This window comes from Nesoenas mayeri (genome assembly GCF_963082525.1).
Source record: "Nesoenas mayeri genome assembly, chromosome: 3".
Lineage (NCBI taxonomy): Eukaryota > Metazoa > Chordata > Aves > Columbiformes > Columbidae > Nesoenas > Nesoenas mayeri.
In genome coordinates, this window is record NC_137544.1 from 28,153,316 (window position 1) to 28,170,009 (window position 16,694).

At 37.6% G+C, this 16,694-nt stretch overlaps 1 protein-coding gene across 1 annotated transcript in view; it reads right to left on the reverse strand.

Annotated features, from left to right (window-relative positions):
• Window positions 1–16,694, reverse strand: part of EYS (eyes shut homolog) — a gene marked incomplete at its 5' end in the record, with an annotated part of 675,648 nt that overhangs the window by 49,000 nt on the left and 609,954 nt on the right. The window contains one exon of the mRNA XM_080341398.1: window positions 2,752–2,924. Within this exon, the coding sequence (XP_080197524.1) occupies window positions 2,752–2,924 (173 nt within the window). The remainder of the gene's footprint in view (window positions 1–2,751; window positions 2,925–16,694) is intronic.

Consider the following 16,694-nt stretch of genomic DNA (forward strand, 5'->3'; position numbering starts at 1 on the left):
CAAGGGGACCCACAAACCTGAGTCACCTCTCCCCCTGACTCATACCTCTGGGTGGGATATGACAAGGAGCAGCACAAAATCTGCAGTTCTATTTGGTACATTTTCTATATCAGTTTTATAAAATCATCATTTTAACATTTCTGGTTGGTGAAGAACAACTATTATTTGATAATCATTTAAGAGAAACAAGCTTTCCTTCGGTGTTTCAGACACAAAGTAGCATGCTCTTAGTTACTAATCTTAACAGTAGAGACAATATTGTATACTTTAAATGGGAGATGATTCATAAAAAATGCATGCACCTAGACTTTAATTTTATGAACCATTTCTTTCTAATAAATGTATTATCTGGGTCACTTGTTAGTGTAAACAACTAAATTTGTTTTCTGTTTCTGATATAATTTACATTGTTCTACCATTGTAATTAGGCAATTTACCATTATCTTCAAACACCTTGACAAATGTATGGCCTTGATGCTGCTAGGGCTACTGCTAAGGCTGCACCAGCTTTCTCTGCATTGCAGCTGTTTCTCCCCTTTGTTGATTTTTAGTGTGTGTGATAAAACGGCCTTCTGCAACCCATTTTAATTTCCAACGCAAAATCCAGCTTAAAAAGACTTCTGTCTGTGCTTAGTTAATTTCTACTCCTTCTAAGCTCTTAACACATTGTTCAATAAAATAATTTTTCATATTTCAGTATTTTTTTATGTTGTGGGTTTATTTTATTGACCCTAGATTTATGCTCTGTCCTATGAAGCTGGGTGTTCCTCCCTGTTTTGCTTGCTTACCCTGATGATCCAGACTGATTTCCCTTTCCACTCGATAGCATTTCATTCTTTCTGTGCTTTCAAAGCCTTCAGCTCTGTAGTCTAACCAAACCAGCGAATTTGTGTATTTTCAACTTAGGCGTTCTCAATTTTTATTCAGACTCTCAATTTAGAGACAGGTAATTACAAAGAATTGTGGAAGAGTCTCATTGAATGACTACAGGGAAAAAAAGCTAGATGATACTCGGTGTTGACAGATGTACATTGAGGTAGGTTGCAGAAGCGGTCTTAGCCTTCCACACGGAATGGTGGGCTCTGAACTCAGCATCAGCACTCAGGGAAAGAGGTGTCAGGAGTTTTAATAAGCAGTTTCACAAAAACATCAGTGTACTTATAAAAGGAAATAGAATGGAAGAAATGGTTAAGAAAAGGACAGAGAGTAAAACAGAAAAATGCCAAACACTACTTTATAAAACAGTGGCATTGTCACACCTTGAATACTGTGGTCAGCTCTGGACCCCCATTTTAAAGAGGATGCAGTGGAATTGAGAAGGATCAAAGACAGGCAGCCTGGATGACTAAAGATACAGCATGGCTGGTGTCCCCAAAATGACTGAATCAACTTGGACTATTCAGAAATAATTTGTGAGGGTTGTAATAAGGTTATATATAAAACAAGAGAGGCATGGAGAAGGTGGACAGGGAAATATTCATAAAACAGGGAACAACTCCAAAACATCTGTTCTAACAGAGAAGCTTGAGGCATTAATGTCATTAGCAATAGGTGCAGTTAAGCCAATAAATGGAAGTACTTCTGTGCAAGCTGTATACTTAAGCTCTGGAGCTCTTTGCCACAGGATGTTGTATATCAAGTTTACATGGACTCAAAGACACATTAGAGAAGTGCACGGAAGAAAAGAATTCTATCAAGGGCTTACCCAGATACCAACCCCAGGAGATGAAGATCCAATGTCTGGTGCTACTGCAAATTAATAAAGATTACCAAGGAAGTATCATACATGTTTCATACAGTTACCTACTTATTTGCTATTGGCTATCAATTATCAGGGTTAGATGAAAACATGGATAAAAAATAAACTTTCATTTACTGAAAATCTTAGAAATTAAAATATAGAAGAAGAGGTAAAGGTGTATATGATGTGAAGGAAAAGACTTTGATATGACATGAATATTGCTTAGTATTTATTTTAAAAGGCAGTTCATATGTATTACTGAATCAGCTCAGAACCAGTAATTATTTTCTATATGCAGATTTTTCAGTCATTGCCCCTTGCTACATAGAGTGTTAGGGAAAAAGAATACCTTGGATGTTTACACACAGGAATTTCTGACCTAGAACAATCATTATAATCAATGCTTGAGGAATATAAGCCCCTCGCTTTATAATATTAGTCAAAATGACCTAGTTATTTGACTTCACTAATTTCCCTTCATCCTGTCTCCTGTTTCACAACAAAGTACTTGGTAAATTTTAATTTGTTCCTATTTTTGACCTCAGAAATGAATCAAATTTTAGCACCTGGTGGTATGTGTACAATTAATTACATATTGTTTAAATAATCCTTTTATTTACAAAATATACGAAGTAATACTTCCCTAAGTAGAGGAAAAATTAAACTAGAGGAGAAATTAATTTCTCCAAAGGAGCTCTCAGTCAAATCTCTCTCAGCTTTTCTCCAGGTAAATTACTAAAACATCAGACACTGCCTGGTATTCCCTAGCTTGTCTACTCCCAGCTTCTTTGATCCATCTCTCTTCTGTGGCCAACACTTTTAAGAAACAACATGCATAGAGAATGCTCAGCTCAGACATTCTTTGCTTGTGACTGGATTTTGGGATGTGTTTGTAGGTGGGGAAGTGGTCACTTTCAGTGTTTTGCCCTCAAAGCACTGGACTTTTTTCTTAGCATGGCTTCTATGATTGACAGAAACTACGACTGATGCAGGAAGAATATGGTTCTTACCATCACTGCAGAGGATGCCGGATCTCCCATACGGACAAAGGCAAACAGCATCTTGCCCGGACTTTGGAAAACATGTAGCACCATTTCCACATGGATTTTCATCACAAGTTGTGAACTGGCAGAGTTTTCCAGAGTAGAGTTTAGGGCATTCACAAAACCAATTTTCTGCATCACTGAAAAATTTAAATTAAAACAAAAAAATATGTATCAGTACAAAAACAAACTTAAAAAAAAGAGGGTGGGTTTTATACTCAGAAAATCAGTGGCATTTGACTTATGGTTGTAATACACTTCTTTGTTTCTACTCTCTTAACATTTTTGTTCTTGTGCACCTAACATCAGAGATGACACAGTGCTTTATGGGTGACTTGACAGGTTCTTCTGGGTTTAATTTTATGTTTTAATTTATCTTTCCTTTCACAGTAAGGTATGTGACTTTTCTAATGTCTCACTACTTATTTGTTCTGCTGCTTTCATAACATAGTTGAAAAAACTGCTACAGAAAAACTGCTCTTCTATTATGTGTCAAAAAATGAAATAAAGTGAAAACCAAAAATGTGAAGTTACTGATTTGCTTTGCAAATGATAACATCATTTGTACATTCAGGTATTACATATAGCTTGTGACAACACAGTAGGATGAAAAGAAAAGCTGAAATATGAATATTTACAGTAGTGATTACAGTGAAAATGAACCAGAATAAACAAGTAATATCTCTGCTTTCATATATCTTATGTTCTCAGTCATAGAAAGAATATTAGAACAGGTAAGAGAAAAAATAAGTTACCATCAGTCTTGAGGGGTGATAAAAACAAACATTTAGAAATGTATATATTCAGTTTGTATGAATCATCTTTAGCTTGTATAATGGCAGATATGGTATGAAACTCAAAATTAGATAGGAAAAGCAGGAGTGTGAGAAATTCCCATCTATCATGTACTATAAATACAATTTCATTAAAGGTCTTATTTAATTTTCTCCCTGTTTTATGACTGAAATTAGATGGCAGCTAGATAGGTCAGTTCATGTGATTACTTCACATCCTTGGTAGTGAACAGAAACATGTCTTTCTTATACTTGATAAGGTCATATGTGCCTGTGGGTATGAATGCAGAAGACGTGATGTGAGCTGTATCAAACCACAGTCATTATGTCTTTCCAGATAATAGCATAATCATTATGATGATCAGTGATAAAATGTCAAATATATGTGATTTCAAAAAATCTGTTCACTGCTTATAATATCCATGCAATCAGTTTAGAGAAGCTGAAAAAACTCCTGTATTTTTTAAGAGGGGCATAAGTAAGTCTTGTGACAGTCTTTGTGCATAGCAGTTGATTAGTGTGTTTCTAAACTGACCACCCGCAGGTCTGGGGAGTGAGGATCTCAGCTGGAGAGTCTATCAGAATGAATCTCATGAATAACGCCTCCAGACATCTTTGCAAAAGAAAATTGCTATCAGCTGCAATAATAAATTTCTATGTGTAGCCTATTCTATTTATAGATTTGCTGCAGACACCAGGAGAGGAATGTAAATGAGACACCGGATTGCTTTCATTTGTGCAGCATTGAGAAGCCTGCTTTCAATGGTTTTAATACCAGCATTACAGAGTTCAGCTAATTAAAAAAGCAACAATAAACTGAATTCTTCCTGGAAATCTACAATTGATGGTGATGATATCTAAAACTAGTTATCAAGTGTGTTTCTGTTTGTTTATAGAAGACAGATCATCACTGCTGACTGACAAAATACAGAGAACTTAGTCTTCATCTTTAAAAAGACAATTTTCATACATTCTTCTGTTGAGCTGTATATGTCAACATTGCCCATTTCTTTCTATGGTCTTTTGCTCTTGTGGAGAAGATAAAAAATAATAGGTCTCATAACAAATTGTGAGGAGCTTACTGTTATAAAAATGAGTGATGTTCTAATGTTTCGCTATTGATGCCATAACATCGTAATAACAAAGAATAATTAATCCCAATGAGGTAAAGAGTTTTTTACAAGTTCTACAAAATAATACAAAGCTTGAAAATAGAACTGCTAACCACACAGAAAAAAAATCACAGCCAGTTCACAAGAATTAGTATACTGAAATATGAAGTCCCAAATGACTTATAATTCTTTCTCCAAGCAGTCTGTAACTGTACTTGGTTAAGAAGAGGACAAGGGCTCCCCTATTCTGCTGAATTAATCTCAGGAGCAAGAAACACAGAAATTCTTGAATCACCAGGGACTCCTCTCCTCCCAAGTGGATTTCACAATTTCATTACATCCTTCTATCCTTTATAAATGCAAGAAGCAAACAAAAGCGGACAACAAATCAGAGAGGTAGTATCTTTTGCCTGTGCTGTACACCTGTGAATAGCTTCAAGAAAAGGTTATTGGATAATACACAAGCTAAAGAAAGTGAATAATGTGTGAAAAAGACAAGGAAAATATCAGAATTTTGAGGCTGCAAAATTGGAAACAAATTTGGAGTGTTTTGCTGAAATGTGTTACATGTCTTTATTAGTGTTTAAATTCAGCTCCAGAGCATGGTTTTGAAGCAAATCTCCTGGTTGTCCCCAGTTGAAGTGCCTTGGTTCACATCGTAGGGTGGTGTCAAGAGTGCATGAACCCAGTTTCTTTGAGATGAACCTGCACCAGAACATTGCCTCACACCCCAGGTACTCCAACTGCTAATGGGCATTCAGTCCATGGGGCCATATGAGGTCTAGTGTGAGTTAAAGCTCCCTGAAATGTGGATAATGGCGATATTGGGTTCTCAGCTCTAATTGATTTGCCCTGTAAATCTACTCCTATTGAACTACATTACCTGCTAATATGGACGCAGACTTATAAGCCATCAAAAGAAAAGCAGACAGCCACGCTGTATATTAGATATCAGAAAAGGCTCCAGACTTTAAACTGGAGTACTGATGGACTCCAGAATTTGACAGAGAAAAAACACCTAGCCACCCAGAATCATAAGAAGGAAGAATGTCACAAACAGTGAGAGAAAATGAGAGAAGAATCAGAAATAGCACAGAAAAGGGGTGGAAGAGATAAGAACAATATTCCAAGAGCACCATCATAATATGTCACCAGCCATATGATACATGAAGAAAAAAGCCTAGGGAAGATGAACTGTTCTCTGACATTGTTATAATCCTTCTCTGAGGTGGTAAGGGATACACCTTTCATTACCATTTCACATGTTAAAAAAGGTCTTTGATCTTTGGTCTACACATTAGATTGGAAAGAGAATCACCAAGAAGCATTTGTGTGGTATGATATGAAAGTGGAAATTCAGTAATACAAATTGTTCTTGAATCAGTACTATGACAGTGACACAATTTAATGAAATCAAAGTTTTATATCAGATTAATACCTCTGTGATGACAACACGAGTTTTGATGACTTTTTTTTTTGCTATTACACAATGTAACATTTAACATTAATAATGCAGTCACAGCTGTATTTAACCACAGTTTTGATTTTGAAACTAATTCTGTTTTTAAAATAAAATATTATAATCCCTCTGTACAATGTGTTGTAGACATCATTTGTACTCCAGTGAATCAGTGCTTTGTCTCTCAATTTTTCTATATTTTCGATATGCCTGTGCTTTTTCTGTCTCTAAAGGGGGAGCACTATGCTTTGTGATTCCAACTGACAGCACTGTACCTGCCATTCGTGTAGTCATATGTGAGAGGCTTCCCTGAAAGGAAGCACACTCAGCACCCTTTAATCATGACAGTGCTAAGCTGAGAATGTCAAGAACTACATGTCACAGTGGGTTCAATATTTAATGACACAAGTTCTTTTAGTGTTCTCACTGTATTATCTGGGACAAAGCTATGGAATTTGAGGTAACAGTTTCCAAAGCTTCCTCAGTTAATAAATAGATGTAATTTAGTTTATTTTAAAGTTGTTACTCTTACTTATTCCTAGTGCCATTTTGGTTTAAATTACTGGAAAATGAAAGGAGCATCATACTTTATCAGTTTAAACTTTATGTTGAATTACACTTCATGCAAAGATTCATTAAATCTCTTTCTAGAAAATACCAGGATAATGTAAAGGTGATTAGGATCTTCCTTTGAAAGCTCTGTGGAATAGACAAATCTAAAGAAACTCATTGCAGCAAGAAGGATAACCTTATCTCATCAATAATCTTAAAAATGTCAAAGGACGATACATAAAGGAAACATTTCTCCCTTGTGAACAGCAGGCGTTTTTCTAGTATATAATATATCTGCCAATCTTTCCTTGCATTATACAGCTCCCAAAAATCAATTCAGCTTTCCTGCTGCTTTAGTACTTTCACCCAGGTCTCCTCAATTATGATATCTTCACTAGATCCGAGTGCTCTACTGTTTTGAATCCTTTTTTCCTGTTTCAGGAATTATTATTCTGCAAGCTCTGGTGATTCACTTCAAATTTCCTTTCACTGAAAGCACTTTCTAAACTGCTTCTCTTCATATAAACAACCACTGACAGGCCCTGTTTAAACCAAGTCTAAATCACTTGTGGACTAAATTGGTTTTGAAAACTCCTACGGAAAATATTTCTAGATTGGCTGGGTGCACTCAGAGAAAAAAGCTTTTGCTTTAAATTTTGTTGGAGGCAGGCTTAAACTCAGAGTTAAACTGGTTCTGGTATGGACTAAATACGAGCTCACGTTTAAAAGACACTTCCAAATTCTTTGATCTGGGTTAAAAGTTTTGGAGTGATAATGTTCCAATTCCACTTCAAAAAGGAGAACAGGAGTGACAGACAGGCTCCAGCACCTCACTCGCCTGCTGCCAATGTACAAGAAAGAAACTATTGCATACAAAATGGTTCAGCTCAAACAGATAATTAATGTATAGGTCTCAAGTAAGAAATTTAATTAAAATCGCTACTTAATCCATCCCAGACAGATATCAATAAGCATCTGATCAATCTTATCATTAAGCATATATATATATATATATGTATATGAGATTCTTTGGACAAGAATCCACTACCTAAACCATAGAAAGTACACCGGAGTTGTGTTTGACTTAGTTATGACTCGGGAAGGACAGAATTTGATTTATGGAAATGATGAATGAGGAAGAGCTCTTGCTTATTAGCAGAATATCTCTTTCAGACCTTCAAAGATGCCATTATTTTCAGGAATTTAGGATTGTTACAGCTTATTTTAAAATAAATTCATATATCTAACACAGTACTATCTAACTTTTCAGGATCATGAATCCTCTTCTGGAGTCTTATAAACCCTCTTTAACTCCCATTTTCAACTCAGATAGTGAATATACAGGTGATTCGCCATCACATGAAGGATACACATCCATTAAAAAGTATGATGCATAAAAAGTCCTGTGCTTTAATGTGACAATTATGACTGTTCCTGTCACACAAGCAGATACACAATTGTGGAATCAAGTACTTCTGGACACATAATACTTAATGGTGTATATGGTTAAGGATCCCTCAGGAAAAAGTACAGCAAGCAATGGTTGGTGAGAACAATTTATGCAGCAGTCCATTCCCTGGCCACACCTGAGAAGAGAAACAATGGTCTGTCACACTGGATCCACTAGAAGGGCTGTCATTAGCTCTGACACTGCTTCCCCGATCCCCTCAGTCTTTTCAGTTAATACTACATTTTCTCTTTTCTTGTGTTGTATGGGAAAAATAATAAATAGAGTTTTCTATCTACTAAAATGTATTTATAAAAATGAAATGAAAAAAAAAAAATTAAAAGTTGAAAGACAATGGTTTTGATAATAAAAAGTATCACTATTTGAAACATGGCCAAGGAAGCACATAAACATTTTCAACAGCATAAGGTATGAGCCAGATCTCTACCTCTCACTGAAATCACATGCTTCCTAACTTGTTTGTCCTTTGAAAGTATCTCATAATTCCTTACGACAGAAAGTTTCCAATTGTTCCCAGCAATCCCTGGAGCCCTAAACATCCTTTGCTTCAATATATCTGCTATTTGCAGCAGAACTCATGAACACCATATCCAAAGCAGTAACACTGGACATCAGTATGCAGCATATTGCTTATTGAACTGTTTTCATTAAACACGTATTGTATACTATCATTAATTTTTATTAGAATTTTTAAAAAATCTTTTTAGCACAAAACCATAACTTCAGTCTTAGATGAATTTATAGGTTGCAGAACTATGTAACTTAGTAACTTGTAAGACTTCAAAGTCTCCTCAGAGTAATTGCAGTTTGCTACACTGATCATGAGGAGATGGATAACAACAAAATTGAAGAACAACATTTTGAATAGTTTATAAAATAACTGCATTTACTTTAAATTCACAACATAATAATTTTGAAATATAATGACTAATCTAAAACCAGAACTGTGTACTGTGGAAAGAGAAATATAGTTAGTGTAAATCTAGGTGTTCGTTACACTTTCCTCTATTTCTCAGTTTCTTCCTAATAATAATTTTCTGTTTCTAAAATAGATTTTTATTTATGTATTTATTATTTAAACTTTTGTAGATGCAAATTCTTCCTATTCCGTTCTGAATTCAACTTACAGAAAAAAGTTTTTGTAATCACTTTTTAATTGCATTGTCAGTACTTTGACCAATTTGCAACTGCAATGATCAGTGGCTCAGCATTTTCTTCATATCTATTCAGCATCCATTGGTACTTTCTTGTAAGCCTTGTCTTATACAAGGCTGGAAGCCAGGAATCTCTTAGGAACACACAAAAAGGTAAGTTAGGCTTCGAACTTGGAGGGCATCATCACCTTCCAACAGTGATTTGCTCCATTCACAGAATTATTTCCCAATACCTCCTTCATTTCAATCCTAGGTACCATCATTGGTCCTTCTAGTTTCAACTCAGTCTCTGATCTTTCTGTTTCTTGCTTAAATCAAATCCCAGGAATGTTGTGGGCTTAGTACATTTCTATTAACACCTGAATCTAAACCTATTGGGAAGCTTGAAACACATCAACTACCCTTACAATATTTTCTACAAATTTAGTGCTTATGAAAGGTGTAGATTAGCTGAAATTCTCTGGTTGGCACAAACTGGATAATGTAAATTTCCTTACCAACGACCAAGGTAATTTCTCTGCCCCAGAGGTAATTCACACCTCTGTGCCTTTTCAGTCTGTGCTTTCTTTGACTGACAAGAGTTTTAACTGTAATGTAGATAACTCCTAGAGAATTGAAATAAGGCTGGGAAGTTTCCAAAGAGCTTTGTACAGCCCTCAGACTAGAACATCATCAGTCACATGATATAACTGAATTGGTAGGTCACGTTTGAAGAACATAGATTTTCAGGAATCACCTCACATATACTTGGTAATAAAGTCTAGAGCTAAATCTTATCTCAGCCCAACAGTGCTGTTTAATCACTGGGGATATATTTACTTACACTATAAGCATGGAATATGTGGTACTGAAACTCAGAAAAAAAAAATCAAAACATCTAAGCATCCTAGATCTTAGAACAAAACCAGTAAAATTTGCCTCCATCAGACATTGCACTCTCATATTGACTGTAGTATAAACAACAAAATACCATTTTTTTGACTGCCAACCCAAAATCTCTCTTAAAACTACTGGGTGTACATGCCCTGACCATCTCTTTATTCCAGTCTCTTAGAGATTCACTTCCCCATTACAGTTCAGATATCTTCCTCTACTATCAGGAATAGAGAGGAGAAGAAAGCCAGGGCACTGTCTTCTTGCCTCTCCTTTCTCTGGAGTGCCATGAGCTCTCAGGGGTAAGAAATTCCTGAAGCACAGGACTTATGTTTATAAATTAACTGAACTGTAGGACTTTAAGGAAAACTTCACAGATTCCCTTTTGCTCTGTCTGAATATCTACAATTAATCCAGATTAAGCAATTTTGTTAAATGACATCAAAGGTAGGTCACAAAACTTAAACAAAAAAGCAGTTAGGAACATAAATACGTTTGAAGGATCAAGTCTTGACTTGGTTACCACAGTTTACTCCTACTACAAATTAAAAATAAAGCACAAAACTTTTACAAAGGCTAATTAGTTAAGCTTGCAAAACTATTTGAACATGAAAAGGGCAAGACAAGTGCTGAGTACTAGAACCATCGACAACATTGACTGAAGTTAGCAATCACTGTGTGCTTTCAGTTTTTTTACAATAGAGTATTTATCAATAGCTTGTGTTGTTCTGTCTTGTAGGTTGACCTTTTACTTTGATCACTGCCTCAGCTCTGAATTTCACACATTCCTAGATGATGGCAATGACTTATGAAGGATATAAGGTGCCTTAAAAACTGTGAAATCAAATGCTATAAAACTGAGTGTTGGCATTTTTCAAATGTGCAAGAACTGTAACTGAGTTGTTCCATTGATGAGAATTAGCATAGCTGGGTGACACACCAGGCTAAACTAATGCAAAATGCAACAGAAGAAGCCTGATTTGCAGCTGACCTTTATAATTGGTACAAAAGGCCATTTGTGTACCATTTTCTCGAACAGACATAACTTAAAATGCTAAGAGATTAGTCACTCTCTACCTTGCACTCAAGAGGTCAGATAAGCCAGGTAGTCTGACTTAATTGCAGCAAAAAGTAAATTACTATACTGAAACACTAAATTACAAGAGAATTTATGTTAGAGGGAAACCATTGCATTGCAGAATCATTAGCAGTATTGTTATTTGCTTTCAGACTTCTTTTAGAGAAATGAGTCAGTTCCTTTTCCTTGAGATCATGATGCCAATACATTTATTTACATTTATGCAGAAGAATAATACGAAATTATTCTGTCAGTCTAGCTCTACAGGTTATCCTATCATGTAAACTTCAGGAGAGTGGAAATAAGCTGTTCCTTTACAACAGCCACCTGAAATTACAGAAGAATGACTAAAGTAACCCAAATTTTGACTGGAAATACTTATGTAATAATTTACAATTAATCATAGGGGCATTTAAAGAAACTCTTGTAGAAAAACAGACAAACAGACATATGATTTTTCTTTTTTTCTTTTTTTTTTTTTTTTTCCTGAATGTAAGGTGTCTATATCTAAGGTTTACCAAGAAGGTGTCTGTGACAATACTAACCTTTACATGTAAATGAACTTCTTTACATCTTCTGAATATTTTTTATTTTCCAGTGTGCATCAGTATAATGTCTATTCACATACTAGAACAATTACTAATAAAAATGTGATATTAGACTGTCTCATTCTAATGTCTGAACATTTTACAAATATGACTGCTGCTGGGGGAATGAATCGTGTTTGTCTCTAACATATGCTGTACTCTTCTTACAGAAAGACTTCTACCCCACTGATTCAGTATCAAGGTTGGTGATTTGAAAGGTCTTTCAGTGGTTTTGCCATTAAGTTTCAAGACTATGTCTGCACAGCAGAATGAGGAGGTCATGAAAGTAGAATTAGAAATATTCAATTTAGTTTTAATTTAATTAGCACTGTTACCATCTGCAGTGAAAACATGGCAGGATGTTTCATCCTGACTGCTAATCCTTCAAGGAAAGCAGGGCTTTCACTCAGTTTACTAGCATGCATTGATATTGCTACACTTTCTGTCTTCATGAGCACTACCTTAGTTGCACTTTTTTATAGCCATTATGTCTTTATTTTGCTTTATAGGCATGCCTTCTGTGTATCCACAGAAACAAGAACAGAATGAACTGTGATGCCTTGTGGTCACACATTTGTTTTGATGTTACCACATAATGGAAGTGAGAGTGCCTTAAAAAAAAAAAAAAAAAAAAGAAAAAATAAGACAGAGGGTTAATGCAGCCAGAGGGAAGAATACATATTAACCCTTCCTGTTTACTTCTTTCAGTCAACTTATAACATAGTTACCAAATCCATATTGGCTGCAATATTAATGGAGAAATTTCTTTGATATCCATACTCCTATAAAAGAAATGCACATTAGAGCTAGAAAGCATGACTGACTATTGCAAGAGCTCAGTTACTAGGGTGGGGAAGTTAAACATCCTGCTTGTGGATACACAATGATTTGTTAGTGATAGTAGGTGCTTTGAGTTTTTCCAGACTTCTCGGTTCAGTTGCTCAAATCAGAACAGCCCTGCTGAAATCTGTGGTGCTCTTGAAAAGTCACAGCTTTTCATACACTGTAATACAAATAAACATAATTAGAATAAGAAATTTAATTTTGGGAAGATGGAAGAAGGCAAATAGAAATCCCATTCTCTAACGCTGAACTGCTTATGCTTTAATATTATAAATTTATTGCCAGAAGGAAAAGTAACCCTGGAGTACCAACTAGAACCTCAGTTGTCTCAATTTTTCTTATATGCCTGATCAAAGGTAGGGGCAGGTCCCCTACTGATTATTATGCATCCAGAGCAACAGACTCACTCTTGCCTTGTTGACTGCTTAGGTCTTCACTTCTGAAGAGGAGGTGAAAAATGCTCCCAGAAAACTTCTGAGAGACTTGGGTACTTATAGATTAACCCAGAACAGGGCCTGGAGTCCAAAAATAATTTGAGACCTGTACCACAAATTACCCTAGAACCATGAGAACTTGACAGAATCAGAGGTTATGTAGCATTTTTATTTAACAGATGTAAAAATTAAAACCATAAATGTCATCTGTGCCTAGTCAAACGAATTGTATAACACAACTGTTAGTCAAAAGAGAACAACTTCTTTGTCCTTTTTCTGATATGCTTTGTAAAGCCTTTCTAAGAGATTCAGGACTGGAAGGCAGTTCCCTGGAGTTGAGGTCCCCCCACAACTACATAGCTTTCACATAAAAAAAAAAAAAACAAACCTGTAAGTGAATTTCCAACAGAAAAGCTTTTAATGTGCTGAAGAGTAAGGCCATGGTGTGAATATTCAGCTTGTGTTTGAACCAGATGACAGGTTTCTGACTGGTTTCATAAGGATCATGTCTTTCAGCACAGTGGCACATGCTTTAATGCAGACAAAGATCTCCATGAAACCACTTAGCAACTACAGAAGCTGGGAAAACACATTAATTCTTTAATGCACATGCTTACCCTCATCATAAAAAAAGAGAGAAAGAAAAAAAGAGATCACAGAATCATATAACCATTTGTTTTGGAAGGGCCCTTAAAGATCATCTAATTCCAACCCCCCTGCCATGGGCAGGGACACTTTCCACAAGATAAGGTTGTTCAAAGCCCCGTCCAACCTGGGCTTGAATACTTCCAGGGATGGAGCACCCACAACTTCTCTGGGAAACCTGTTCCAGTGTCTCACCACCCTTCTGTATATCTAATCTAAATCTACCCTCTTTCAGTTTAAAACCATTACCTCTTGTCCTGTCACTACATGCCCTTGTAAAAAGTCCCTCTTCAGTTCTCTTGGAGGTCCCCTTCAGGTACTGGAAGGCTGCTAGAAGATCTCTCTTATGACTTCTCATAGAATAATTTTGGTTGGAACAGACAGTCAGGATCATCGAGTCCAACCATACCCTAACCTAACTAGCACTAGACCATGTGCCTAAGAACCTCTTCTGAATGCCTTTTAAACACCTCCAGGCATGGTGACTCCATCACTTCCCTGGGCAGCCTGTTCCAGTGCCTGACAACCCTTTCCACGAAGAAGCTTTTCCTAATATCCAATCTAAACCTTCTCTGACACAACTTGAGGCCATTTCCTCTTGTCATATCACTTGCTATTTGGGATAAGAGACCAACACTCTCCATGCTACAACCTCCTTTCAGGTAGTTGTAGACAGCGATAAGGTCTCCCCTCACCCTCCTTTTTTTTCCAGGCTAAACAGCCCCAGCTCCCTCAACTGTTCCTCTTAAGACTTGTGCTCCAGGCTCCTCACCAGCTGCATTGCCTCCTCTGCATTGTCTCTAGTATTTCAGTGTCCTTCTTATGATAAAGGGCCCAAAACCGAACACAGGATTCAAGGTGGGGCCTCACCAGCACTGAGTACACTGGCACAATCACTTCCCTAGTCCTGCTGGCCACACTACTCCTGATACAAGCCAGGATACTGTTGGCCTTTTTGGCTACCTGGGCACACTGCTGGCTCATATTCAGCCAGCTGTCAGTCAACACTCCAGATCCTTTTCCACCAGGCAGCTTTCCAGCCACTCTTCCCTGAGCCTGTAGCGCTGCCTGGGGTTGTTATGACCCAAGTGCAGGACCCAGCACTTTGCCTTGTTAAACCGGATACAATTGGCCTCAGCCCAACAATCTGGCTGGTCTAGATCCCTCTGTATGACCTTCCTACCCTCCAGCAGATCAACACTCACATCCAATTTGGTGTCGTCTGGAAACTTATTAAGGGTGCAAGCAATCCCCTCATCCAGATCATTGATAAAGGGATTAAACAGAACTGGCCCCAGTACTGAGCCCTGGAGAACACCACTCATGACCAACCGCCAACTGGATTTGTCTCCATTCACCACAACTCTTTTGGCCTGGCTATCCAGGCAGTTCTTGATGCATTGTAGAGCACACCCATCCAGGCGATGAGCTGCCAGCTTCTCCAGGAGAATGCTGTGGGATGCGGTGTCAAAGGCTTTACTAAAATTTAAGTACACAACATCCACAGCCAGGCTGAACAATGCCAACTCTCTCAGCCTGTCTTCACAGGAGAGGTGCTCCAGCCCTCCCATCATCTTCATGGCCATCTGGACTAGCTCAAAGAAGTTCATGTCCTTCTTATGCTGGGGGCCCCAGAGCTGGATGTAGTACTCCAGGTGTGGTCTCACAAGAGCAGAGTATAGGGGGAGAATTGCCTCCCTTGACCTGCTGGTCATACTACTTTTGATTCAGCCCAGGACATGGTTGGCTTTCTGGGCTGCAAGCGCACATTGCCGGCTCATTTTGAGCTTCTCATCAACCAACACCACCAAGCCCTTCTCTGCAGGGCTGCTCTCAACCCACTCTCTGCCCAGCTTGTATTTGTGCTTGGGATTGCCCTGATCCATGTACAGGACCTTGCACTTGGCCTTGTCAAATTTCGTGATGTTCACACAGGCCCACCTCTCAAGCCTTACAAGGTCCTTCTGGATGGCATCCTCCAATGTGTTAACTACACCACATGGTTCAGTGTCATCAGCAGGATCTGCCCCATGATCTTGCCAGGAACAGAGGTGAGACTGACTGGCCTGTAGGTCCCTGAATTTTCCTTTTCTTTTTCTTTTGAAACACCAGACTGTTACGACTTCTCAAGTATGATGGATAACAGCTTAGTAAATTCATCTGTCGGTTCCCTCAGGACCCACGCTGCACCATATCAGGTCTCATGGACTTGTGCACCTTCAGGTTCCTTAGATGGTCTTGAACCTGATCTTCTCCTATGGTGGGCAGTTCTTAATTCTCCCAGTTTGTGTCTCTGCGTTCTGCAACTTGGGAGATGTCACTAGAGCACTTGTCCATGAAGACTGACACAAAAAAGTCATTGAGCATCTCAGTCCTCTCCCTATCCTGGGTAGCCAGGTCCCCCATTTCCTTCCAGATAGGGCCCATATTTCCCCTAGTCTCCCTTTTATCACTGATGTACCTATCGAAGCTTTTCTTGTTGCCCTTGAAGTCCTCGGCCAGGTTTAATACTATTAGGACTTTAGTTTTCCTAACCTGATCCCTATCTGCTCAGACAATTTCTCTGCATTCGTCCCAGGCTACCTGTTCTTGCTTCCACCGTCTGTAAGCTCTGTAGTTCCTACTTTACTCAAGGTCATGTAATCCTGAAAAGCTAGTACTCAAAACTATATGCCTCCAAATCCAAAATAAAAAATATTGAATTTTTATGTAGAGTCAGTAATCTTTTGTTGTTGTTGTTGTTGTTGTTGTTGTTGTTGGATATTGAAGAAAAGGGTGCAAGGAGGAGGGAAGTCATAATAACATACAGCTATGATTGAACTGTATTGTCTGTGGTATATAACCTCTGTATTAAATTGATGTGCATTCAGGGGTAGAAAAGTAGGGAAACACATATTGTCATCAAAAACTC